Source organism: Podarcis pityusensis (genome assembly GCF_964106645.2).
Source record: "Podarcis pityusensis genome assembly, chromosome: 10".
Taxonomy (NCBI): domain Eukaryota; kingdom Metazoa; phylum Chordata; class Lepidosauria; order Squamata; family Lacertidae; genus Podarcis; species Podarcis pityusensis.
In genome coordinates, this window is record NC_138035.1 from 4,105,376 (window position 1) to 4,132,773 (window position 27,398).

Genomic DNA, 27,398 nt, shown 5'->3' on the forward strand with positions numbered 1-27,398 from the left:
TGGAAAGAGGATAAATATACCAGTTGTGGGGAGGGAGGGGGGTCGCGACTCGGCAGAGTCAAAGGGAATGTATGGTGCTACTACAATTTGTTGAAAAAGAATATGTAAGGAAAACAATAAAAATTCACTTGGCAAAGTGCTTGCTCCAGGATTCTTCATTGAAAGGTACTGACTCTCCTGCCTTCTTCAGCCGCTGCACGAAATTCTCTGCTGAGATAAGACTTAGGGCATTGGAAGCGCACTGGACGTTTACTTAACATTGAACTAATTAAAGTTTAATGGACAGAAATGAAGTTCCAGGGAACCAGGCAGAGGGCCTCCTGCCCTATGGAATGCCCTCCCTTCAGAGGGCAAGGAAATGGGCAACTCTCGGACATTTAGAAGACAGCTATATTAGGATGTTTTTAATGTTTGATGTTTTACTGTCTTTTTTATGTACTTTAAGCTGCCCAGAGTGGCTGGGGAAACCCAACCAGATGGGCGGGGTATAAATACTGCAATCATTCTTATTATCTTGTATATTTTGTAGTTATTTTGGAATTTGTACTGCAATATCAGGTCACGAAATGTTATGGTTGGAGAAAATCACAGGGTTGCCGTAAAGAAGAAGAAGAAGAAGAGGAGGAGGAGGAGGAGTTTGGATTTGATATCCCGCTTTATCACTACCCTAAGGAGTCTCAAAGCAGCTAACATTCTCCTTTCCCTTCCTCCCCCACAACAAACACTCTGTGAGGTTAGTGGGGCTGAGAGACTTCAAAGAAGTGTGACTGACCCAAGGTCACCCAGCAACTGCATGTGGAGGAGCAGGGAAGCGAACCTGTTCCCCAGATTACGAGTCTATGGCTCTTAACCACTACACCACACTGGCTCCCAGTGTAAAGTATAATCCCATCCACAAACTTTCATTCACATACAGTTTGGGAAGGTTGCACAGCTCACCTGTGCTAATACTGTCAGTCTTTGGCAAGTGCGAGGAAGCTGCAGGCCCTCCGCTCCCCCCCCCCCAAGTTCCTTTAAGAGCCCCACGTTGCACGGGGCAGGCTCACCTGCAGCGAAACAAAATGCAGCTACCCTGGCAGAGTGGAGCCAGGCTGGGGGGACCCCAGAAATGTGTCCCTAGAAGAAATGAAAGTCCTAGGCTCTGTGGTTTAACCCACAGTGCCACCCGCGTCCATAAGAATGGATAAATATGAGGAAATCTGGAAGGATTACTTAAGAGATAAGGCAGAAAGTAGTGTGAAGTAGGGGGAGGAGAGGTCCAGAAATATTGTTTAAAAGGTGCAGTTATACGTATATCAGTACTCAAATCTGAATTGCTAAAGTGCGTTATTAGTGTTATTGTGGTTTTTATGTGTTTTTTGTGGTTGATGTTTGTGTTGAAAAAATGATTTTAAAAAAAGGTTGTCGTAAACTAGAATCCCACCCACAAACTCTCATTCACACACAGTCTGTAAATTGAGGGGAGGGTCACACACCTCACCTGTGCTAATACTGGCAGTCTTGGGCCTGTATACCCTGGGTCTTGAGCCTCCAGCCACAGGCACTGTCTATCATGAAAATGGGTCTTTTGACTGGGAAAATTCATGCAGTTGCTGTCATTGGATGCTGAAGGATTGTATCTCAGCTTGTCAGTCACTCTGACATTGCCTACAAAGAATAAGAGGAACAGAAATGCTTTTGACTTCTATATCAAGCCTGAGAGCCATTCCATGGACTCTGCACCCCTGTTTCTGATGACAGGTGTACATTATTCTCATCCTCAATCAACGAGGCAGTGGAAAAGACAATAAAGATGGAAGCCTGAGAGAGAGGAAAAGGTTTCTGGCTGCTTCCCGGGTGGGATTGCGGAAACAAAGAGCCGCTTCTGAGAAGGCCTCCCCCCTTCCTCTTTCCTCTCCTCTCCAGGGTGAACAATGGTTGGACTGGGCAGATTCGCTGTGTCTGGGCAGGGCAGGAGTCTACGGGGTGGGAAGAGGATGGAGCTTGCAGGAAGGAAGGGGTGGTGGGGACAGGACCCCCACCCCACTTTCCAGGGATCCCTCTCTGGTTGCCTTGAAGGGGGGGTCGATTCCTGGGTGGGAGGGAGAAGCCAAGGCGGCCCCTCCGGAGATTCCCCGTGGGCGCACAATGGAGACGTCTCCCTACAGACTGGTCTCCTCCTCCCCCTCCCCCTGCCAATGCTGTGCTTCCTTGCCCCGGGGATGCTGCCCTCCCTCCTCCCCCCGGCTCCCCCCACCCGTGGCCCCCTCCCTCTCTCCCGGAGTCTCCCCTGCGCCAGATGCCCCCTTGGCGCGGCTCACCCCTCGCCATGCGCGACCCATCTCTCCATCCAGAGGGGCCCCGCAAGATGAGATGGGGAGGGACGTGGGTCTCTATCTAGGCGTCTCTCGCGCCTGTTAACCCTTTCATGGTCTGCCTCTCTCGGCGCAGAGAGCACAGGGCCCCAGGGATGCCTGCGCAGGGGAAACGGGGCCAGGGAGTCCTCGTGGGACCCCGTGGGTGGGCGCCCCATGTCCACCCCTGCCAAGGAAAGCCCCCTTCGCAGCACGCGTGAAGGGATCCAGGCCCTGCCGGTGGGGCCCACGGAAGGCGCTTTGGGGAGCTGGCGCGGGGTCCCTCTCTGGGTCCTTCTCTCCCCTCTCCCCCCGCGACCCCTTCACCTCTTTGTCCTCGCTCCCGATTCTCATTTCCTTTCCTGCAACATCGATGTTTTGTTGTGTGGGGGGGGTCCCCTGCCGCTCCTCCTCCCCTTTCCGAAAGGGCGCGCCCCTAGAACTACGGCGCTGAGAGGCAATCCACCGTAAAAGAGCCACTTCCGGGAGAAGCAGGCAGATTGGGAGGGGGGCTCATCCCCCCTTATTCCCGGAAGAGTTTACATTGCAAAATCCTTCCCTCGCCCATCTCACGCCATGCGCCGTGTGCCCGTGCTTTAGGTATTGCCGCTCTTCAGACCAGACCGGGGAAGGGCAGTTCTACGACTCCCCCAAAACTGTTGACACAGGCACCTTCCATGCACAACAGCAGAGAGGTTCAGAGAAGCAGCCTATACAATTGTAGCAAGAAGCGGATACCATGAATCGTACTTTGTCCTCCGAGTATCCAATATAGAAAACTGTAGAAATGTCCGATAATCGCCAAAATTCAACGGTTTGACGGATGTCCTTGGTCCCCACGACTAATGACTCCTCTGGAAGAGGGGGATCCAGGGCTCCCCCTGACTCCATAATCCCTTAGGAGGCAGGAGGCGATCAAGGGCAGCACATGCCACAGGCAGAAATCCATCGGGATGGCAGATTGAATCCTGATGCATTCAGAGGAGATGCGGAGGAAAACCCTGCAGCTAAGGGATATGTAAATACTGTTACGGCTAAAATCTGGGTGCGGGGTTACTCTGCCACCCAGCTCGTCGGACTAGGTAAGTCCGCGGGTCCCTGCGGAAGAAAATGAACTCAGCCGGGCACAGGAGCAAACTGCAGAAGATCCAAGTTTATTGCGCAACAGGTTCAAGGCGAGATTGAACAGCAAGAAAGGGGTGACATGAACTTTTGAAACTCCCTCCATGTCCCAGAATACAGTGCAAAATACATCCCAGTTACATCATGAATACATTAAGGAAAGGTTGGGTTACACAGATTACATCATGAATACATTAAGGAGAGGTTGGGTTACACCGGATTAACATATGGAGGAGGGAGGGGGGAATATGCAGAGCTGGAGATATGCGTAGATAAGCGCTTCCTGAGTGCCGGTGATGGGAAGACAATGGCCCATGTATGCATAGTCTGCCACCTGGCATTGCCCAAGGAAAGGCTTGGCAGAGTGATTTGACAGGATTAGGGTCTTGCTTGAGGGATTATGGAGGACAGGGGAGGTGTGTGGAGTCCTAGAGAAATTGAGCAAATTGGCACGTTGATTTTCTATGGATTTTATAGATTTAGTCCCTTTTGACATTGACAATTGGGAATAAATGGATATATTGTAGCAAAGAAGAAGGTGAAGAAGACATGCCCCCCCCACCCTTCCGTATCAGTCCCCCATTCGGAGATAGATTTGCATTAAAGTTCTGTAAGAACTTGCAAATCTTTTCTCCGCACCCCTAAATCTCGGTGAAGGTAGGGGTGCCCTGTGAGTGGGAATAGGATGTAATGGAAAAGGAGGTGGGTTGAGCAGGGCAGCAAAGGAGGGAGCAACACAGACCAATACAATGTACGCGCGTGTTATATAGATGTGCGCTAAATAATAACTTGGTATCTACCGTACCAGATGTGTGGGTTTATGCAAACCTGAAAGGGACTTGCAAACCATGCCTCTTAAGGTCATTTGCAAGTATAGTAGTGCAGATAGCTGGATATAAAAGAACACCTGTTGTATTTTGTTCAATAGTGGTCTATGCTTTACATTTAGCAGGAAGGTCCACTACTGACTGAAAAAAAAATGCAGGTTTTTTTTGTTGTTGTTTTTTAGCTCCACCGTTTTTGTGTTCTCAGGTGCGAAGCTAGCTCTTCTGTGGTCTCACACCGGCATAGTGCTACAGCAACACATCCTGTTGAATCCCCTCGGGGCTTTCATTTAACCATGTCGCCTGGCACTCACCATAGCTGGCACAGGTTTGGGCATCTCATGAGAGAGATGTCTTTGCCTTGGCCTTTCTATGGGATTTTATTATAGGCTGTGGTCTTGCACTCATGGGAAGTTGCTCACTTGCACTTAAAGGACCAAAAAGCTAATTGCAGCCTGGATACACTTGCCCAATTCAAACTGAGTCCAATTTGAATTTATCTTGCCCCATGGTTCTCAACTCTTCAAACCAATCTGTTAAAAGAAAACCATTCTTAAAAGGGCACTTGTCCAAATAAGTCAATTTAACTCTATAAGGGATCATTCCTGCTAAACCAAAGCATATACACCTTCCTGAAGCTTCTCCTTGGTAAAGTGAGTTTTAGCACATTTTAAAATGGGTAGGAAAGTTGGCAGAGTGCCAGGTGAAACAACTAAATGTGGTTATAAATTCATCTAATTCTAAACATTGGACTACATAATAGCCTGATCTGTTAAAAGGCATAAAATGTATGAGGATCCTCCACTGGGGTGTAAGGAATAAGACATTATCCTCCACTGGGGTGTAAGGAATAAGACATTAAACATAAAAACAATTACACACAAAAATAGCCACGAAATAGCCCCCCCCCCAATTTGTGGAAATAACACACTATTGGACACATTTTAACATTCCTACGTAATAACACATAATACAAAACAAACTAATTAAGTATCAGTTGCATATCTTGAGACAATTGTGATATTTTTACGCATGTATCTTCTCAATGCCGGAGCACAGTCTTGAGGTTCAAAAGAAAGAAAATGTCCTTGCAATTCAACTCCTCCCCCCCTTTGTCAGCCCCACTCCCTGGGCAGTCTATATCCTTTGAAAGAGATAGCTGTGGCCACTTTGAAAACTTTGGTGTCTGTTGTTGTTGCAGGTCTTGTGGTGGTGAAGCTTTTCATTGGATCTGTAGTAACACCTTTGTAGAAGTGATATCCTGTAAGGGGCAGGGTGGGCTTAAAGACAGAGTTAAAAAAAAAGGAAAGGGGTGAAAGGCAAAAGAATGTCCTTCAGTTTCCGTGGGAAGCTGCAAATAATAAAAATCTTAGCGGATTAAGCATTTTATTCATTTCAATATTATTATCACATTTCCATATAATTACTGTTATTATCTGCTAAGTTCGTTTGCTTTCCTTCACTTTGGTTTTCCTTCTCCCTCCCATATTATTAAATAAAAAAAAATTATTCCATATGTAGAGAAAGAGAACTGTAAGAAAAATACAAGGTTAAAATAATAATAACACACACACACACATTACCTATGAGGAACCAAAATAAATAAATGCTAAGACACACAATTTTAAGAAATCTGAAGTAACAATGAAAATAAAAGAGTGTTTCTTGATGTGACAACATCGGCTAGAATGTTAATAGCAAAATACTGGGAAATGACTTAATACCAAGAAAAAATGCATGGCAATTTAAAGTTGTACAAGTACCTTGAACTAGCCAAAATGACAGAATTAATAAGAAATGATCAGGCAAAAGGTAAACAAATTCCATTCCACAAACTATGTTTGGTTGTGCTTTGATTAATTTCATAGACATCATGGAAAGACGGATTAAATAGATGAAAACAAATTATTTGTAACTTTAAAAGTGTCAAAGCCACAAAGAGATGGAAGTCACTAATATAGCAGGGATTCAGACTTGTTTCACAGAACAGAAAGAAAGTTGCTGTGGGAGAAAAAGGGACAAAAACTTTGTTATCGGGGTTCACATATCCTGTTAAAAGGGAAAATTATTTCATGTGAGAAGTCTGTCAGGAAATGCTGTTCCTAAAATGCACACAAAGCCTATTATAAAAGTTAAATCTCAATGGGGGGGAGGAGAACTAGTCATGAGTGGAGCTCACAGTGGGAGTGCTTTGATATTTACCTGTGAAAAGAATTTGGCATGTTAAGATTTGAAACTTGGCAACCTCTTGACTTTTGATGGTCCAGTACTTAACTTTTTTTGTCTTACGTAGCCCCTGGAGCAAAAGACACATTAAGGGTGATTTCCCTCAATGGTTCTAAGTTTTTTTACATAAGGAAATTTGGATAAGTTTCTCGAAACCTCCTCTCCCCCCTTACAGTTCCCCCCTTCTTCCTCTCTCTCTCTCTCTCTCTCTCTCTCTCTCTTTTTAAGCTGATCTAGCCTCTGTGCATGTGCAGAGTTCATGTCTCAGCAAACCTTTTATACTATTGAAAATGTTGAATCTTTTGGCTAAATTACCATTTGAATAAGGGAAGGGAAGGGTAAGGAGTAGTTTTTTTAAAAAAATAGGGTTAGATTTTATTTATTTATTTTTTTAACAAAAAAGAGAAACTGAGTAATTCAAGTATTCAATCAAGTTAGCAATTGTAGCCTAAGCAAAAGGGACTGCTTCCTTTATGTACAGGAAAGGGCTAATATCCCTCTGGCTATTCGCGGAACAATGCCATGCCCTTATATATGGGGGAAATGGCCAGAGAGTCAGAATTCATAGGATTATTATTATTATTTTCTCAGTCATTTCAGCCTTACCATTTGCAGACATAATTTTTTTTCCTGCCCTTTATTTACAGGATTGGTCAAGGCTGATTCTGCTTGATTATGAATTTGTATGTGCTAAGATAAGATAGGAAGAGAATCTGGGAGAGAATATTTTATAAGCATAGGGTTATTTCAGTTGATATACCCACTCAAATAATAAAACCAGTCCTGGATTTGATTTAAACGGGATACAAAAGTTAATAATGTCTCTGAACTTGCATAGGAATAGTAAACCTAATTTAGATTATGGTGTGTTTTTTGTGGTTGTTTTTTTTAACTACACATAGGAAAGTGAGATGCAGGGTACCTTAGGAAAGAATGTGCCCCCCTCCCTTGTTGAAGGAAGCTTACTCGGGAGTAAATTCATTTGGCACGGAAGTAAGAAAAAGGGAGGGGGGGACCTGAGAGAGACTGAAACAAGTGGGGAAGGCATTTTCCAATAAGAAGCCAGGAAACCCTGGCTGATCTTAGAGACTGATATCAGGACTGGACTCTATAGATAGACAATTGTTGTCTATCGAAGCTTCTACCTTTTATTAACAAGTTTCTTAGAAGGAACACCTATTTTCATAGGCATGTGCTTCATGAAATACATACACTGCATTTTAGCTTGAGAGAGCAGTTGGCTCAACTAGGCTTTTGCAGCAGAAACATTAGTTTCTTCACAGCATATTTCAAAATACTGGAAAAAAGACTGGAACACGGATGTAGAATCACAAACTCAAAGGTTGCAACATAACATTATCTACCATCAACTTAAAATCATACTCCTCACTTAAGCTACTTGGAGAAAGACTCTTCGGAGCCTCTCTCAAATAACAAACATTTGCACCCTTCATTCTCATTTTGTTTTGTTTTTTCTGTTTTTAAGATTGATAAGGTCCAGCATGGCTTCCCTAGATTTAAATTTTGAAGCAAGCTTGCAGTTTAAACTATGCGCACTTAAGAAAGGCAGTCTGTCAGAGACAGAAGGAACAGACAACACACATAACAGACAACATGTAAACATACATATTTTCATATATGTATTAACAGACAACACACATAACAGACAACATGTAAACATATATATTCTCATTCTTTAGTTGGTTATTGCAAGGAGTTGGGCCGCTCCCTTTGGCTTCATTAAGTGAAATTAGTAGGAAGGTCCCACATAGTTTTAAGAGCCTCCTTGCCTCTTCAAACACAACCAGTTAACCAAACTGGCAGGGCTCACAATGCTTAGTTGACTGGGTACCCCTTTATATATGCATGCATTGTTGCTTTTCCCCCTCTTTTTTGGGGGGGATAGAGAAGGGAGAAAGAGAGGGGTTGATTTGGATTTGGGTAACTTGTACAGGGGGCTATTTAGGGTTTGTTCCTTTTCCTTGTTGCTTGGCAACTTCCTAACAATTTAACGAGCTTCACCCACTCGGTTCCTTTTTCTATTCCTTTCCTATTTCCTATTTAATAACCTGGGGTCCTTTTCCACTCTGCCGATCCCGCCCAATTCCTCCTGGGCTATCCCTCCTGGCAACCTCCTACCTATCGTCACAATCTCAGGAAAAGGGGCCCTACTGGACGCCCGTGCCGTGCGGTGCCAGATCGGGTGATCCCTGGATAGAGTTTTGAACCGAAAATCCCCCTTGCTTTTGGAAGCGGGCTCACGCACGATACACGTGTTACGTGGCACCGACCAGTGCGGCTGGGATTGAGACAGAAAGCAAGACCGCTTCCCGCCCCCTTGCCGGGCGCTAAAGAAGTTCGGAAAGAGAGCTCCAACCCCTTGCTTTCAACTGGGATGTCCGTTGCGGAGAGTCGGCTGTCTTTCAAGTCGGCTCTCTCCGTCTTACTTTCGGGCTCCCAATTGGTGCGGCTGGCTGGAGGGTGTTAGAGAAAGAGATAGAGCTCAGAACCCCCCTTTCGGGTCGAGCAGCGGTCCACGGTCTCTCTCACTAACCAGACCAAGAGAAAGGTAAGAAGGATCGATAGAGAGGAGGGCAGAGAATTCAGTTGCCAGGAGATTTCCACCCCCTTCCCACCAGTGCACTGGATTTTTCCTTATACTCACGCGTCTTCTATGATGATCCCAGGATCGATGAATAAGCCGGCTGGATCCCTCTTTGCTCCCTGGCTGAACTCCTGGGGCTTTCGATTACTGCCCGGAAGATGGCCGGGGGTCCAAAGGATCTTCCCAGGCAAAATGGCCCGGTGCCGGCTGAAGATTTCGGAGGCCCCGGTCAGCAACGCGGGAGAACCACATGCCCCATGTTGGGGCGCCAACTGTTACGGCTAAAATCTGGGTGCAGGGTTACTCTGCCACCCAGCTCGTCAGACTAGGTAAGTCCGCGGGTCCCTGCGGAAGAAAATGAACTCAGCCGGGCACAGGAGCAAACTGCAGAAGATCCAAGTTTATTGCGCAACAGGTTCAAGGCGAGATTGAACAGCAAGAAAGGGGTGACATGAACTTTTGAAACTCCCTCCATGTCCCAGAATACAGTGCAAAATACATCCCAGTTACATCATGAATACATTAAGGAAAGGTTGGGTTACACAGATTACATCATGAATACATTAAGGAGAGGTTGGGTTACACCGGATTAACATATGGAGGAGGGAGGGGGGAATATGCAGAGCTGGAGATATGCGTAGATAAGCGCTTCCTGAGTGCCGGTGATGGGAAGACAATGGCCCATGTATGCATAGTCTGCCACCTGGCATTGCCCAAGGAAAGGCTTGGCAGAGTGATTTGACAGGATTAGGGTCTTGCTTGAGGGATTATGGAGGACAGGGGAGGTGTGTGGAGTCCTAGAGAAATTGAGCAAATTGGCACGTTGATTTTCTATGGATTTTATAGATTTAGTCCCTTTTGACATTGACAATTGGGAATAAATGGATATATTGTAGCAAAGAAGAAGGTGAAGAAGACATGCCCCCCCACCCTTCCGTATCAATACTATTATGGTTCTTAGGGGAAGAGGGTAGTTAAAAGGTGTGGGAAACTGGGGTTGTTGGCAGGGGTGGGTGACGGGTCCATGTTTCTGAATGCCAAAGACTCCTACTTTGTGACAAATCTGTGATGCATCAAATATGCTGTTGAAAAAAGTATTGTGGGAAATGAGGAGAGGTCTTAAAAATCCATGCAACCATCTTCTCGGGGTTCCTACTCTTGGTGTGTTTGAACCTTGTTGCAGCAAATAAAGATCAGGTCAACTGACCACTGTTTGCTTCTTTAACTTGGCTGGAGACTCCTTCTTTTGCTGACCGGAGGGACCCCCAGGAAGTGGCACCCTGACGAGCTGGGCAGCGGAGTAAATCCGCAGCCCGGGATATTTTCCTTCTCAACTCTTTCCCACCTGAGCCTCACCCCCTTACCTAAAAGCCCAACACAACACAATGTGACAAGATTGTGACTCCTGCCCTCAGCAAACAAAATAGGACCCCCTCCCCTCCCCCCCCAGAGCAAAGTAACCCCGGGATGCTGAGGTCCCCCAGTCCTTGAAATGAAAAGGGGAGGGGCTCGGGACACCTTCCGAGAGCAGGCGGGGAGGGGGCTGCCCAGGCTCCAGAAGCTCCTTCTCGCTGGTTCCTCCCCATCGCCCTCCTGCTGCCTGCCTCCCCTCCGCCTCTACTGGTCCTTCGCAAGTGTGGGGAAGCTCTAGTCCCTCCGCCCCCCCTCAAATTCCTTCTAAGAGCCCCACGTTGCACAGGGCAGGCTCACCTGCAGCGAAACAAAACGCAGCTGCCCTGGCAGAGTGGAGCCAGGCTGGGGGGCACCGTGGGGACCCCAGAAATGTGTCCCTGGAAGAAATGCGCCTCCCCCCTTCTCTGGTGCTCAAGTGTTGCCAGTGGGCTTCCCAGAAGAGGCCCCTGCTTGGCTCCTGGGAGGATGTTGGGTTTGGAACTTAACAGGTTAAGAAGTTCCCATGATGCCTCAACATTCTGACGTCAGCTTTCGAAGCTGGGAGGAGCTGGGAGGAGTTTCGTTTACTCTCTTACCCTCTGGTCTCTGAGGGAAGAGGTCGCAGTTTAGTCATGGCTGCGGTGAGCCCAGGAGATTCCTGGGGAAAGTCGGAATAAAGTCGGAATAAAGAACTGAAATGGACAAACCTGGTCTCTGTGTGTGTTTGTCTGAAGCTAAGTGAAGCTACGTGACAGTTTTCGCTGCTGTGTTCAACTCTGCTGAGGCGTGACTGGAGAGCTACTGGAGACGGAGCTGAGTGGCGCAGCTCGGAGGAAGCGCGCCGGGCATAAAGAGCTAATTGTGGATCGTAAATCAATTAGCAGGGGTCACGCCAAACCAATCAATCAATTCCACAGGTTATGGGTGCTTAATCACCGATCGTAAAAACTGTCACAGGAACGCTTTGAAGTGCCGGAATGCGTTTGAAGTCTGCAGTCTGAAGCAGAGACGCTGGCAGGAGTTTTTGCCTGTTGCTAGGAGGCAAAGGAGTAGCTGCGGAGCTAAGAGAGCAGCTGAAAAATCGTTTCTCCACGGATGGGTGCCGGAGGAGCTTGTGATCTGTGAGTACAGCTTGGGGCCCCTTGGGAGAACGGAAGACGATGGCAGACAGCCAGGTCTTGGAGGACGTTCCGATTGAACAGCTCACTCTAAGAAGTTGGGCAAGGGCGTAAAGTCAGCAAGGGCTGCCTGGGATGTGCTGTGAAGCTTCAGCAGGAGGCCAGAGCCCTGGAGAAAGTATTGCCAAAGTCTAGAGATGGCTGGTGCCCCTGTTCCTGATGCTTTAGCCTCAAGGAGTGCTAGTGAGCAGATCGGGGGGGCGAAGGATTCCAAAGGCAAGTGTAAAGGCTTGTCCACTGTGCGTGCTGGAGTGGAATGTCAACAAAGCAGGTTCCCAGAAAGCCGCAGTGGGAGCCAGGCCAGAGGGGGCGGAGCTGGCAAGGAGTGCTTTTCCGGAAGAAGGAGGGCCAGGCCAGCTGGGAGGAGCCCCGGGCAGTGTTTTTCCACTGGAGTTCGTCGTTGCTATGTGTGCAATTTGACGCGACGCTTGCTACGTGTGCCCATGGAGAGTGGAGACAGCTGGGCAGGAAGGTCCCAAGGTCAACCAGCTGAGTTCCCATGGGAATCAGTCTCGGAGAGGAGGCCAGCGTGGGAACGCAAGGGAAAGACGTGGTTCAGACGCTGGGGAGGGTTGTTTTCTTATCACTGCTTCTATGGCAACTGTGAAGAACAACTCCAGCCAGGACACGGTGACACGCTGGGTTTTGAATACTGCTGTTGGTCAGCACCTGCTAAGCGAGCCTGCTGGCAAAATGCGGAACTGCAGAGCTGTTTTCAACAGGAACAACTGTGATGTTAGCAGACGGAATGAGAAAGTCGGTTTCTGCTGTGGCTAACATGTTTTTTTCTCCTTTACAGGAGGAGCTAGAGGTCTACGTTGTGCCGGGACTGAATTGTTGTTTGTTATCTGTATCAGCTCTAATGAAGCAGGGATACAAAAATTTGCTTTGAAAATGACACCTGTTCCATTTTCAGAGGGGGGAAACAAGTGGCCAACGTGAAAAGGGGGCAGAACAATCTCTTTGTTCTGGAGTCACCTCTGGAGGGTGGTGGGAATGCTGGAAAAGCACAGGCGCAGTGTGCTAAGGTTCCCAGTCATGTGCAAAAGCTGCACAGGTGCACAAAAGGGTGTAAACTCCGGAAATGTGGGAGGTCCCTAGGGTGCAGGGCATGCAAGGGTGCACAGGTACATGGTTTTCCCGGGTTTGGGAGGGTAGCCAAAGAGCCCTTTGAGCTCTTTGGGGCAGGTGGTCCAAAGGTTCAGGAAATGATCTTCTGTGGATATGATCCTGCAACCAATGGGTGGAAGTTTGCATACCCAGAGGGTGATCAAACCAAGCTGCTGGTCAGTAAGCAGGCTGAGTTCTGTGAACAGGATGGGTGTTCAAGACTCAGGGATAGTCCTGATTTTCTCTCAGAATGTCTGTCTGATTCTGAGGAGGAAAGGGAGGCAGAGGCTGATCCCGGTGATGGGGACCAGGTCCAAGATCAGGGTTCAGAACCCGGTGATGGGGACCAGGTCCAAGATCAGGGTTCAGGGCAGGTCTGGGCATCTCCAAAGGTTGTGAAAGGAGTGTCCAGGTGTGAGGCTTCATCTCCGGTTAGCGTAATGGAGAAAGCTCACAAACAGGGTGTCAAGTCAGAGGGGGAAGGATCTGACGGAGAAGACACAACTGCTGGCCCAAATGGGTCAGTAGGGTTTCAGGTCACAAGTGCGTGGAAAAGTGTCGCACAGTGTGATTCTGGGAGTGTTGAAGGGGTTCAACAGGTGCCTGGGAAAGATGCCGGGAAGGGGCACAAGGCAAAGGGAAAGGTGTTGAACTCAAAAAGGTCTTGTCAGAATGGTTCGGCAAGAGGGGGTGTTGGGTTTGGAACTTAACAGGTTAAGAAGTTCCCATGATGCCTCAACATTCTGACGTCAGCTTTCGAAGCTGGGAGGAGCTGGGAGGAGTTTCGTTTACTCTCTTACCCTCTGGTCTCTGAGGGAAGAGGTCGCAGTTTAGTCATGGCTGCGGTGAGCCCAGGAGATTCCTGGGGAAAGTCGGAATAAAGTCGGAATAAAGAACTGAAATGGACAAACCTGGTCTCTGTGTGTGTTTGTCTGAAGCTAAGTGAAGCTACGTGACAGTTTTCGCTGCTGTGTTCAACTCTGCTGAGGCGTGACTGGAGAGCTACTGGAGACGGAGCTGAGTGGCGCAGCTCGGAGGAAGCGCGCCGGGCATAAAGAGCTAATTGTGGATCGTAAATCAATTAGCAGGGGTCACGCCAAACCAATCAATCAATTCCACAGAGGACAGGGGCCACTTGGGCCTGATCCTGCAGGGCTCACCTGATGTTCTGATGCAAGTGAACCCTCCTTTGTCCTTCACCTTGAAGGATTTCCCAAATCTGGGTCTCCAGCTGTTTTTGGACTACAGCTCCCATCACCCTGAGCTAGCAAGACCAGTGGTCAGGGATGATGGCTATTGCCATCAGGCTCTCCAGGTGGCTCTGGCAAGTGAGCCCAGCTGCGTGTGACCAGAGTGGGAGAATTTCTTCCTGGATTCCAGAAGTGGAAATCACCTTTGAATATAGGGGTCAGTGACTCTATTTCTCCAACCGGAGTGAGTGTGGGGCTTCCTCACCCACTTCCATTTGGCTCCATCATTGCCAAATGGTGATCCTGCTGAAGGCAGTAAATTGTTCAGAGTTGCTCAAAGAAAGAGGGATTGCAAGGAGCTCCAAAAAGATCTCTCCAAACTGGGTGATTGGACTGAAAATACAGTTCATTGTCAACTTGTCAACTTGTTCATAAATGAACTAGAGTTAGGAATGTGCAGGGAGGGGACAAAGTTTGCTGGTGGCAGTAAACTGTCCAGGGTTGTTCAAACAAAGAGGGATTGTAAGGAGCTCCAAACAGATCTCTCCAAACAGGGTGAATGGGCAGTAAATACAGTTCATTGTCAACAAGATTAAAGTGATGCATGTTGGGGGGCAGGGAAACACCCTCTTAATATCATGTGCAGGATCATGGGGTCTGAACCGGGTTTCTCTGTGTGTTCTAGGAGACCAGGGGAGAGGGGAGCTGGTCGCAGCAGGAGGGGGAGTCTCCCTGGATGCTTCAGCTGATGGCCTCCTCTGGGTCTCCTGGCCCCCTCCTCTCCTCCCTCTGAGCCTGAACTGCTCTCTGCCCCAGCCTCTTTCTGCTCAGCAAACCCTGTTTCCTCCTAAGCTTGCAACACCTCCCCTCCCATTCTGCTCCCTTTTCTCCCTCTTTCTGCTCATCGCTATCCCACCACCAGCCCCCAGGATCTGAGCCTTCTTCGCATAGGCGTCCCCCATCTGGTGCCTCCCCCCCACATCCAGCCAGTCCATGACAGCAAAAGCAACCATAGCAGTAAAATCAGTATGATAGTAATATGCACTCTGGTCCTCTGGTAGCAAAACTCCCTAGTAGCATGACTGAATAATAACTTCTGGGACTATGGAAAAGTACTATCTTCTCCAAACCCCAGAATAAGCAGGAGCTCTAGGGTTGCCCCATGGGGTTCATGAGTGAAGATGGGCCCGTCAGGAGACTTCCGTGGTACCTGCAGCCCCACCTTCCCTTTCTTGAAACTAGGCTTGGGGGGGGGGGACCTCCCATTAAACTTTAAGTTTTCTTCAGAACGTGGAGAGGGCAGGGATGAAGTTCTGTTGAAGAAGATGTGTGTAGAGATCGTGTGGTGGTGTGGGTGACAGAGTTTAGTGTAAAAACTAGTCTGACATACAAATGCCCATCTTGCATGCTTGAGTAGAGCAACTCCAGGGCATGAGCTAAGTAGCAGCAGGGTAGGGGCCATGTGTAGAGCAAGTCCCACACTGATGTCAAAAACACACACAGAAGCAGCAGGACTTCTTCAGTAATAGTTTACTGAGCTTTCAAAGCCTACAGTTCTCACAGGTTACCCAGTGAGACACAAAACTTAGCTCCTGAGAGCAAATCCAGTTCCAGCAGTAAAATCATACAGCACACAGGATATCTAAGTCAGGCACACACACCGGCAAAAGGGAGCAAGCGAGGAAAGAGGCTGGAATGACACAGGGCAATGGATGTGTGTCTTTAGCTTCCCGTTGTTTTGGAGGGAGGTCAGCAACTCGGCATCTGCAGGGTCTTCACGAAGAAAAGCTTTCTGCCGCTGCTTCCAGGCACATCCCAGAAACACACACTGTGATTCACAGTGTATTGCCATATCAGTTGTTCTTCAAAGGTTATCGAGATGTGGTCTAGAAACCGGTATTGGACCAGATATCAATATATCGCCCAGCTCTAATCCTGACTCACCACCAGCAAACCAGATTCATCCTCTCTATCAAAAGGTACTTTACCTCTTAGATTATACTCACATTGTTTGACATTGCCTTCAATATTTCATTGCTGTTCAGTTTTACATATAAACACAAGAACTTCAAATACACGTCGTGGGTTTAAGACTGATTTCCTGATGAGTTCATTGCTGTGAAGAAAAGAGTGGACACTGAAAGGAAAACGTCCCGTTCTCTATACATCTAAATGGGTTCTTCCTTGTGAGAGTCCCTGGATGCTCCTTAAACACTTCATATAGCACTTTTTGCAATCTTTTCATTTAAACTGCTTCACCTCATTGAGTTTGTTGATGGTTTGTAGGGTTTCAACTCCTAAAGTTCTTCCTCTTCATGAGTCTGTTGATGTAGGACTTCCACTAGGACTGAACCTGTATCGCCTTTCCTGACATTTATATGGTATGTGTATTGGGTGAGTTTGTTCAAATAAATCAAGGGTTCCACTCTGACTGCAGCTCCTTCCACAGTCCATACACTTAAACAGTTTGTCCCCTGTGTGTCTGCTGATGTTTTCTAAGATTTCGATTCTGACTGAAGCTCTTTCCACACTCCATGCATTTAAATGGTTTCTCCCCTGTGTGAATCCACTTTAAGGTCTCCATTCCGACTGAAGCACTTTCCGCACTCCAGGCATTCAAATGGTTTCTCCCCTGTGTGAGTCCGTTGGTGTATATTGAGGTTTCCAATCTTACTGAAGCTCTTTCCACACTCCATACATTTATATGGTTTCTCCCCTGTGTGAATCCGCTGGTGTACTTTAAGGTCTCCATTCTGACTGAAGCACTTTCCGCACTCCAGGCATTCAAATGGTTTCTCCCCTGTGTGAGTCCGTTGATGATTATTGAGCTGTCCACTCTGACTGAAGCTGTTTCCACACTCCATACATTTATATAGTTTCTCCCCTGTGTGAATCCGCTGGTGTAATTTAAGGTCTCCATTCTGACTGAAGCACTTTCCGCACTCCAGGCATTCAAATGGTTTCTCCCCTGTGTGAGTCAGTTGATTTCTTCTAAGGTTTGCATTGAAACTGAAGCTCTTTCCGCATTCCATACACTTAAATGGTTTCTCCCCGGTGTGAGTCTGTTGATGATTATTGAGCTGTCCACTCTGACTGAAGCTCTTCCCACACTCCATACATTCATATGGTTTCTCCTCTGTGTGCGTCCATTGATGTATATTGAGGTTTCCACTGTGACTGAAGCTCTTCCCACACTCCCTGCATTGGAATCCTTTCTTGCCCATGTGAGTCCGCTGATGTGTTCTAAGTTTTCGACTATCAGTGAAACTTTTCCCACGCTCCATACATCCATATAGTTTCTCCCCTGCTGAAGGTCGTTGATGTGAACTATGTGTGCTCATTTAATGAAGCATATTCTGCATTTCACACATTTAAATGTCTATTCCTAATGAAACTAAAGGTGCCCCATCCACTGGAGTTCTGAGTGTCTACTCCATCTCCTTCTTCAGACTGGGAGGAAAGGGAATCCTGTTTGGGTTTCAAGGAAGAGAACAAAGGGAAAGAGAACAGATCAGCCGCTATTAGCACCTTCTCCTATGTCAACGTCTCCTACATTCTCCCACCTTCTACCCATGTTCCCAATTTTTAGGAAGTGAAGTTGCAATGTCATCAAATGATAGTAATTCATGAGCAACTTTCAAATTCCTCAATCAATGTTAATAAAGCAACATGATTTTTTAAAGAATGATGTGCTGTCTGATCTTGTGCCCATCTTCTGATGCAAGACTATCCTAAAAGGACACTGAAAAGCAGGATATTCAAGGCAAATAGATAAACTGTACTTAGTGGAATATGTAGTACCTTGAAAATGTAGTATTGATTCACTAATGCCCTGAAGGTGTGTTATTTCTGGGGACATGAATTTATTCCTCTTCTGTCTTAAATATCATACGATGTCATGGGGTGTTAGGAGAACATTAGTTCCTTTGATGGGGCACATGTTGTGCACCTTCTGGGGTAATCTACCCACCATTGGTCCCCACCCTGCACTCAGCTCTCACCTGTTTCTTCCAGAAGCTGTCAGCATGCAACAGGGGCCACAATCCCAGGAACGGCTTCAACCGGCCAGCTAAACCAGGTGAGGATACCTGATGGGTCTCAAATCCTTGGTGTATTAGGGAATTCTGTTGCAGGTGAAGAAAGGACCTGGTGGATGGAGAGGATGAGAACAACAGTGAATCCCACAGTCAAGGAGGCAGATTCTGCCCATTCTGCAGAGGAAAGTGAGTGCAGATGGGGCTCGTCAACCAGGGAAGGGAGCCCAATGGGAAGGAAATCTCTGGTCGTAATACTTTGGTTCACTCCTTCACTTCCTCTTGAGTTATCTTCAGGAGAAGAAAATGCTATGGAGGAAAACCTACAGAAATCCAGAATGGAGTCTCTAAGAGGGTTGGATGGTGTCCTGCACACCTCCTTCCAGCCACTCCTGCAGCCAAGTTGGTGCCTAACGTACTGCTCTGCTTTTTTTGGGACCATATAAGCCAGGCTGAGAAGGGGGTCTTGTTGTCTAGGCAGCCCAGGACCCCCAAACACACTGTCCACACTTGCTGTACTGCTAACACAGCAGTTTCGGGGGCAGCGATGAACTCAGACCTGTGTATCAAAATCTCTCCAATGTGGAATATGTAAAACAGAAGTGCTCTTTATATCATACATCAATTAAAAACTAATTGGGGGTGCAGGACCAGGAAAGCTTCTGCCACCATTATCCTTCCAGTCGGGATTCAGGCCTCATGATGGAACTCAAACTGCCCGGGTTGCTGTGACTGATGATCTCCGATGGTCTAGAGGCTTAGAGGAAAAGCTGTTTCCTCATTCTGCTGGATCTCTCAGCGGCTTTGGAGACCTTTGACCATGGTATCCTTCTGGGCCCTGCTATGCAGCGGTTCCCCTCCTTCCTCCTGGGCCATGTCCAGAACGTGGTGTTGGGGGATGAAGGTTCAGACCCCTGGGTGCTCTCTTGTAGGAGCAACAGGGTTGCCATAAACGATAATCCCACCCACAAACTCTCATTCACACACAGTCTGAAAATTTGGGGGGGGGGGAGGTCGCAAACCTCGCCTGTGCTAATATTGGCAGTTTTTGGCCTGTATAGGCACACCCTGTTTGTAGAGCCTCCAGCCACAGGGACTGTCTATCATGAAAATGGGTCCTTTGACTGGGAAGAATCTCAACTTTTCAGTCACTTTGACACTGCCTTCAAAGAATAAGAGGATCAGAAATGCTTTTGTGGTGCAACTTCTATATCAAGCCTGAGAGCCATTCCATTGACTCTGCACCCCTGTTTCTGATGACAGGTGTACATTATCCTCAGCCTCAATGAACCAGCCAGTGGAAAAGACACTTAAAGATGGAAGCCTGAGAGAGAGGAACAGGTTTCTGTCTGCTTCTTGGGTGGGATTGAGGAAACAAAGAGTCGCTTCCAAGAAGCCGCCCCCCCTTTCTCTCGGGATTTTCTGTCCTCTCCAGGGGGACCAATTATTTTAATTTTGATTTTGAATTGATATTAGAATGAATTGATATTAGAATGCATTTTAATTAATTGATTGTGATATTATGTAAACTGTGTTACTTTTATTGTTGTAAGCCGCTCTGAGCCCACCTTCGGCTGGGAAGGGCAGGATATAAATTATTATTATTATTATTATTATTATTATTATTATTATTATCTGGACAGGTCAGGGGCTTATGGGGTGGGAATTGGGTGGAGCTTGCAGGAAGGAAGGTGTGTCTTGTTAATGGGGAAATCTGAGGGCTCCCCTGGACAAAATACAAGGACACCAGCCAGGAATACCAGAGCAAAACAGCAGCCAGTAGGCTTGGTCTTTATTGAAGACTGTCGTGACAAGACTCCCACCTGCCACCAGGAGGAACAAGATGGAAGCCCCGAACAAAAGAGAACCCAAAGTTTTATTAGCTGCTGCAATTATTCCCTTATGGGGGACACAAGAGCCCTCATAGAGTCCTTTGTAGGTTCTCCATTGGTCGGAGGAAAAAAACAGAGGCCAACCAGAGAATATTGAGAAGCAAAGCAGCTTGTAAGCCTGATCTTTACTGAACTGTTGCAACAGGGTGCCCCCTTCACAGACAGGAGAAGGAGGAGGACCCCGAACCAAGATGTGTCCGCCCTTATATAGACATTTTAAATTGCCCACCTTGGAGTCCAAGACCACCCCCAGAAACATCATACCTACATCACAGAAAGGGTGGGCTAAAGCAGAAATCGGAGGGGGTTGTTTACCCCTTGTCTGGCAAGTTACCTGCTAATGCTTACTTGATTGATACCCTGGGGAGCCTGGCCAGTCTTTTGTCATGATAAGTACTTAGTTCCTGAGCCAGGTCACAGGCTCACCCTATTCAAACCCTTGAGACAGGATTTGTGAAGGAAGAGGCAATGGGGAGGCTGCTCCATTTGACCTTGCAGAGAAAACACCTGGTCAGCCTGGGAGTCAAAATGGCTCCATGGCTGCTCTCCTGTGCAGGTTCAGACATGGGGCCTATATATCTATGTACATGTTTGCCTGGTACATTTATGAACCTTCATTGTATACATAAGACCTTAATTTATTTATTTCACTGCTAATCCCAATGTTACACCCCCCCTAAACTACATCATGGTTACATCATGAAAGGGAAGGTCTGGTGGCAGTAATCTGAGCATCCTGGACCCTGCCCCATAGTTCCCCTTGCCCTCCACCAAACACCCATCGAGTGTAACAAAAGAGACATTTACATTTCACTGCTAGGAGCAGAAGTGCGTCAGTAGGCAGAGCAGAACAGGGGGGGGGAGTGCAAAAAAATACGACGGCCACGTGGCCTGACTTATGCCCCCCCCAACAAGAATCAGCCGCCATACGGCCTACAGCTGGAGGGTGGCGGATGGCGGGGGCGAGGGAGCCATGCCTCCCCCCCACTACTAAAAACCAAGAAGGCCACCCCACGGCCTGGCTGGCCCCCCGCCCAGAAAGAATAGCCACAAAATTGCAGCCTAGCCTGGCGGAGGGGCCATGTCCCTTCCAATCAGGCCAGAACTTACCTTAATCCGGCTGCTCCTGAGGATCCTGATTCTGGAAGGAAGAAAACCAAAAGGGGCTTGGACAAAGGGGTCGGCCTCTTTTCTTTGCCCTTTGCCCCACCCCCAGCCGGCCAGCCATTGTCCTCCCTGACCTGTTTCCCAGCCAAGTTAATCACACCCTTTTGTCTTCATCTGGGTTGGTTCTTTCTGGAATGGCTACCTGTCTGGCACTCAGGTATCAGGATGCCAGGGATGATCACTCAGGCAGAGGGGCTGCTGAGTTCACATGTCTGTATGAATTTCTGAAGTTTTCCCTGTGAGCCAGTACATAGACATTTATCAGTGACTTCTTACATTTGGTATTGTGCAGCAGAGGCCCTTTGAATAGATAGGAAGAAACTGTGATGATTGTGGGGACAAATCACAAAAGTGATGGTGCTGATTTAGGTAGTGGGCTGCATGTGCATGATATCTCCTGAAGGTGCAACCCCCCCAACTTATACATAAATTCCTGCAACAGTCTGGACAGGGCAGGGGCTTATGGGGTGGGAGTAGGATAGAGGTTGCAGGAAGTAAGGGGTGGGGGCACACAACCCCCCACTTTCCAGGGATCCCTCTCTGGTAGCCTTGAAGGGGTGGCCGATTCCTGGGTGGGAGGGAGAAGCCAAGGCAGAGAATCCCTGCAGGCCCCACCACGGAGACGTCTCCCCAAAGACTGGTCTTCCTAGCTCTTCCCCCCCCCCGCCCATTGCTGCCCTTCCCTGCCCCAGGGATGCTCCCCCTCCCCACTTCCTCGACTCCCTCCCTCTGTCCCAGAGTCTCCCCTGAACCCAAAGGCCCCCCTTGGCGTGGCTCACCCGTCGCCCCGCGCCCCCCATCTCTCCGTATGGAGCCCCCCCAAAAACGAGCAGGGGAGGACAGGGGGGTCTCTATCCAAGCGTCCCTCACGCCCGTTAACCCTTTCATGGCCCACCTCTTTCCGCGCGGAACCCACAGAGTCCAAGGGATGCCTGCGCGGGGAAATGGGGCGAGGGGGCTTCGTTGGGATCCCCTGGGTGGGCTTCCTAAGGGCCCAAGGAAAACCCTCTTTGCAGCACGCGTGCAGGGATCCAGATGCACGACAGGCGCTTTGGGGAGCTCAAGGGGGTCTCTGGATCCTTCTCTCGCCTCCCCCGCGACCCCTTTACCTCTTTGGCCTCGCTCGCGATTCTCCTTTCCTTTCCTGCAACATCCACGTGGGTGGGTGGGGGATTTACCTGCCGCCCCTCCTCCCTTTTCCGAAAGCGCGTGCTCCTAGAGCTGCGGGGCAGAGCAGCAGTCCGGTGCAGAAGCTCCACTTGTGGGAGAAGCAGGCAATTTGGGTGGGGGCTCTTTCCCCCCTCCCCACTCCCGGAACAGAAGTCAGATGGCGAGGAGGTGGAAGAGGAGGAGGAGGTGCAACATATGGGGGCGGGATTTGGGGTTGTGGGGGCGGGGTGAGAGAAGGATGTGCCGGGAGGGGAGGAATGGGGGTGGGGAGAGGAAGGTTTCCCCCCAAAATGTTTACATTGCAAAATCCTTCCCTCCCCCACCCCACGCCACGAGATTAGATCCGCCCGTGTTTTAGGTACTGGTGTACATTGAGCAGCGGCTTGGACTCTGTGACTCCTGTGTTACGGGGGGAAATGGGGCTTTGGCTTTTGCACACACAGCCCCGACACCCAGGTAAAATTCATGCAAGGAGTGAAGCAGCCCAGAACTAAAGTGCGTTGGAATTTGTACATCCTCAGATAGGTTTTTTCACCTCCTGATGTAGCGATGATGTAGTGATGATGCTCCACGAACTGCATGCTGGGATAAGATAGAAACTTTGAAAAGTCCTTGTCACCCCATCCTCGGGGTTCAATTCCTCTTTGGACCTGTTGCGCAATAAACTTTGATCTACAGCTATTTGCTCCGGTTGGTGGCCGGACTCCTTCCTTTATTCCGCAGGGACCCGCGGGCTCTGCCTGATGAGCTGGGTGGCTGAGCAGCCTCACACCTGGGTCCCCCCCCCAATAACACCAAATTAGCCTTTTATTGAACAGACCTAGGAGTAGACTTGGGGGGCATACGAGACCCGGGATCCGAGCCTTCTTCCCTTGGGGGTTCCCCAGCTGCTGCCTCCCCCCCTTTTTACCCAGCCACTCCATGACAGCAACAGCAGCAACATCAGTAAAATAAGTATGATAATAATATGCACACTGGTCCTCTGGCTGGAAGATTAATAACTCCTGGGACTATGGAAAAGTACTATCTTCCCCAAATCCCAGAATAAGCAGTAGATCTGGGGTTGCCACATGGGGTTCTTGAGTGAAGATGGGACCCATCAGGAGACTTCCCTGGTACCTGCAGCCCCTCCTTCCCTCTCTTGCAATAAGGCTTGGGGGGGAATCTCCCATTAAATTACAGTATTTTAAGTTTTCTTCTGAATGTGTAGGAGACAGGGAGAGGTTCTAGCAAAGAAGCAGTGTTTGGAGATCACACGTGGTGGGGGTGAGAGAGTTTGGTGCAAAAACCAGTCACACACAGATGCACCAATTTTTCATGCTTGAGTACAGCAGTTTCAGCAGTAAACAAATACAGCACACAGGATATCTAAGTCAGGCACACAAACCGGCAGAAGGGAGCAAGGGAGGAAAGAGGCTGGAAGGAGACAGGGCAATGGAGGTGTGTCTTTCGCTTCCTGTCGCCTGGGAGGGAAGTCAGCAACTCAGCATATTCAGGGGTTTCACGAAGCAAAGCTTTCTGCCAGCAGCTTCCAGGCAAATGAGCATCCTGGAAACACACACTGTGATTCTTGGTGTGTTGCCATATCAATTGTTTTTGAAAGGTTATCATGATGTGGTCTAGAAACCAGTATGTGACAATATATCGCCCAGCCACAATCCTCACTCACCACCAGCAATCCAGATAAACCCTCTCTCCTTCTCTATCAAAAGGTACTTTACATCTTAGATCATAATCACATTGTTTGACATTGCCTTCAATATTTCATTGCTGTTCAGTTTTACATATAAACACAAGAACTTCAAATACACGTCGTGTGTTTAAGACTGATTTCCTGCTGAGTTCATTGCTGTGAAGAAATGAGTGGACACTGAAAGGAAGACGTCCCACAGTCCATACATCTAAATGGTTTCTTCATGTGAGAGTCCCTGGATGTTCCTTAAACACTCCATTGTAAATAAAGCACTTTTTGCAATCTTTTCATTTAAACTGCTTCTCCTCTTTGAGTTTGTTGATGGTTTGTAGGGTTTCAACTCCTAAAGTTCTTCCTTTCCATGAGTCTGTTGATGTAGAACTTCCACTAGAACTGAACCTCTATCTACTTTCCTGATATTTATAGGGTTTGTGTTTTGTGTGAGTTTGTTGACATAAATCAAGGGTTCCACTCTGACTGGAGCTCCTTCCACAGTCCATACATTTAAACAGTTTCTCCCCTGTGTGTCTGCTGATGTTTTCTAAGATTTCCATTCTGACTGAAGCTCTTTCCGCACTACATGCATGTAAATGGTTTCTCCCCTGTGTGAGTCCGTTGATGTCTTCGAAGTTTTCCATTCTCACTGAAGCACTTTGCGCACTCCAGGCATTTAAATGGTTTCTCCCCAGTGTGAGTCCGTTGATGTCTTCGAAGTTCTCCATTCTCACTGAAGCACTTTCCGCACTCCAGGCATTTAAATGGTTTCTCCCCAGTGTGAGTCCGTTGATGTCTTCGAAGTTCTCCATTCTCACTGAAGCACTTTCCGCACTCCAGGCATTTATATGGTTTCTCCCCTGTGTGAGTCCGTTGATGTCTTCGAAGTTCTCCATTCTCACTGAAGCACTTTCCGCACTCCAGGCATTTATATGATTTCTCCCCTGTGTGAGTCCGTTGATGTCTTCGAAGTTCTCCATTCTGACTGAAGCACTTTCCGCACTCCAGGCATTTAAATGGTTTCTCCCCTGTGTGAGTCCGTCGATGAACTCTAAGGTTTGCATTGAAACTAAAGCTCTTTCCGCACTCCATGCATTTAAATGGTTTCTCCCCCGTGTGAGACAGTTGATGTGTTTTAAGTTTTCCATTCTCACTGAAGCACTTTCCGCACTCCAGGCATTTAAATGGTTTCTCCCCTGTGTGAGTCCGTTGATGAACTCTAAGTTTTCCATTCTCACTGAAGCTCTTTCCGCACTCCAGGCATTTAAATGGTTTCTCCCCTGTGTGAGTCCGTTGATGTATATTGAGGTGTCCACTCTGACTGAAGCTCTTTCCACACTCCATGCATTTAAATGGTTTCTCCCCTGTGTGAGTCCGTTGATGTTTTTTAAGGGTTCCATTATCACTAAAGCTCATTCCGCACTCCATGCATTTAAATGGTTTCTCCCCTGTGTGAGTCCGCTGGTGTAATTTAAGGACTCCATTCTGACTGAAGCAGTTTCCGCACTCCAGGCACTTAAATGGTTTCTCCCCTGTGTGAGTCCGTTGATGTTTTTTAAGGGTTCTGTTATCACCAAGGCTCATTCCACATTCCATACATTTATATGATTTCTCCCCTGTGTGAGACCGTTGATGTGTTTTAAGTGTTCCATTCTGACTAAAGCTCTTTCCGCACTCCAGGCATTTAAATGGTTTCTCCCCTGTGTGAGTCCGTTGATGTATATTGAGGTGTCCACTCTGACTGAAGCTCTTTCCACACTCCATACATTTATATGGTTTCTCCCCTGTGTGAATCCGTTGATGTGTTCTAAGGTTTACACTGATACTGAAGCTCTTTCCACAATCCAGGCATTTAAATGGTTTCTCCCCTGTGTGAGTCCGTTGATGTATATTGAGGTGTTCACTCTGACTGAAGCTCTTTCCACACTCCATACATTTATATGGTTTCTCCCCAGTATGAGTCCGTTGATGTGTTCTAAGTCTTCCATTATCACTAAAGCTCTTTCCGCACTCCATACCTTTAAATGGTTTCTCCCCTGTTGGAGGTCGTTGATGTGAACTATGTGTGCTCATTCAATGAAGCATATTCCACATTTCACACATTTTAATTTCTATTCCTAATGAAACCAACGGTGCCGCATTCCCTGGAGTTTTGACTGTCTTCTCCATCTCCTTCTTCAGAGTGGGAGGAAAGGGAATCCTGTTTTGGTTTCAAGGAAGAGAACTAAGGGAAAGAGAATACATCAAGCTCCATTAGCACCTTCTCCTATTTCAACGCCTCCTACATTCCCTCACCTCCTACCCATGTTCCCAATTTTTAGGAAGTGAAGTTGCAATGTCATCAAATGATAGTAATTCATGAGCAACTTTCATAATCCTCAATCAATGTTAATAAAGCAATATGATTTTTAAAAGAATGTGCTGTCTGATCTCGTGCCCGTCTTCTGATACAGAACTATCCTAAAATGACACTTTAAAGGTGATATTCAGGTCTTCCGGGTTAGCGCCATCGGCAATGGCGGAATTCCTCTGATCCAGAGGAACCCGCTCCGCGAAAATCGGGTCTTGCTGCTGCGGCGAAGGCGGAGACCCTCTAAAAATCCCAGGCGGAGGAAGCCTGGGAACGTGGGATTCGGCTGACACCAGGAGTGCCCCCCCTACCCACAGGGAAACCCCTTTTCGGGGGTTCTGAAGTGACGTGGGGTCAGCGGCGTGGTGTTTCGAATCGACCGCTATTTTTGCGGAGTGAAGCCGCACAGCCGTTGCCGGAGAGCGCTGACTTTTTCTTGTGGACAATTGGATTTCAAACAACAACCCGTGAGTAGAACGGAAATTGGACTTTTAAAGTATTTTTAAATTGGCACCGATTGGGGAAGGTCCAAACAGGAAGTCCGCCTCCCCTTTCTGTAAATAAACTGAAGCAAAGAACCTGTCAACTAAGGTCGTGGAGAGTTTTATGTAAAGGATTTTAATTCTACTGATTAAAATTGCCATCAATTTTTCTTGGAAGCAGGGGAGCCTGCAGGAGAAGGACAAAATTTGCGATTTGAAGTGCCACTTCCCTGAACCCAGGAGTGGTCCGTGAGAGCCCGTTGACGATGAATAGATCAATTTGACAGCTGTCAAGTTAGCTGTCAAGATACAAAAGAGGACTTTGCTTCTATTGTCTATCTTTGTTACAAGCTTATGTTTAAAACGAAGGAAGGACTGTTACAATTTAACGTATGGGACTTTTGGGTCTGTGCTGAAAGGAATGAAAAGGAACTTGAATCCCTCTAGAGGGAGCTTTGGGACATTGTTTTAAGGAGCAGTTGGGAAATTGTTTTTTGACCTTGGACTGTTTAAGGATGGCGGTCGGGAAGGAAATTGAGTCTAAATTGAACAGGACATTTTTTCTCTTGGGAAAGCTGCAAAACCAGATAAATGTTTTGACTACTAATGTTATAACTTTGGGAACAAAAGTGGGTA

At 47.6% G+C, this 27,398-nt stretch overlaps 3 protein-coding genes across 8 annotated transcripts in view; 1 reads left to right on the forward strand and 2 right to left on the reverse strand.

Annotated features, from left to right (window-relative positions):
- Positions 1-27,398, forward strand: part of LOC308486268 (uncharacterized protein) — a 157,083-nt gene that overhangs the window by 69,701 nt on the left and 59,984 nt on the right. The gene's annotated exons all lie outside the window — the stretch shown is intronic.
- Positions 1-27,398, reverse strand: part of LOC308486216 (uncharacterized protein) — an 86,745-nt gene that overhangs the window by 36,614 nt on the left and 22,733 nt on the right. The window contains exon 2 of one of the 4 annotated variants that reach the window (XM_081022739.1): positions 17,982-18,126. The exons of 1 other annotated variant lie outside the window; for it this stretch is intronic. The gene's annotated coding sequence lies outside the window, so the exon portion shown is untranslated. Of the gene's footprint in view, positions 1-939; positions 966-2,660; positions 2,794-17,981; positions 18,127-27,398 lie in introns of those variants that run through there. 2 more of the 4 variants (XM_081022741.1, XM_081022742.1) reach the window with 2 other exon arrangements.
- Positions 22,447-27,398, reverse strand: part of LOC308486318 (uncharacterized protein) — a 49,689-nt gene continuing 44,737 nt past the window's right edge. For 2 of the 3 annotated variants that reach the window (XM_081023060.1, XM_081023061.1), the window contains exon 3: positions 22,447-26,154. In XM_081023060.1, coding sequence (XP_080879186.1) covers positions 24,513-26,003 — 1,491 coding nt within the window. In that variant the 5' untranslated portion in view covers positions 26,004-26,154 and the 3' untranslated portion in view covers positions 22,447-24,512. The remainder of the gene's footprint in view (positions 26,155-27,398) is intronic. The other variant, XM_081023062.1, reaches the window with a different exon arrangement.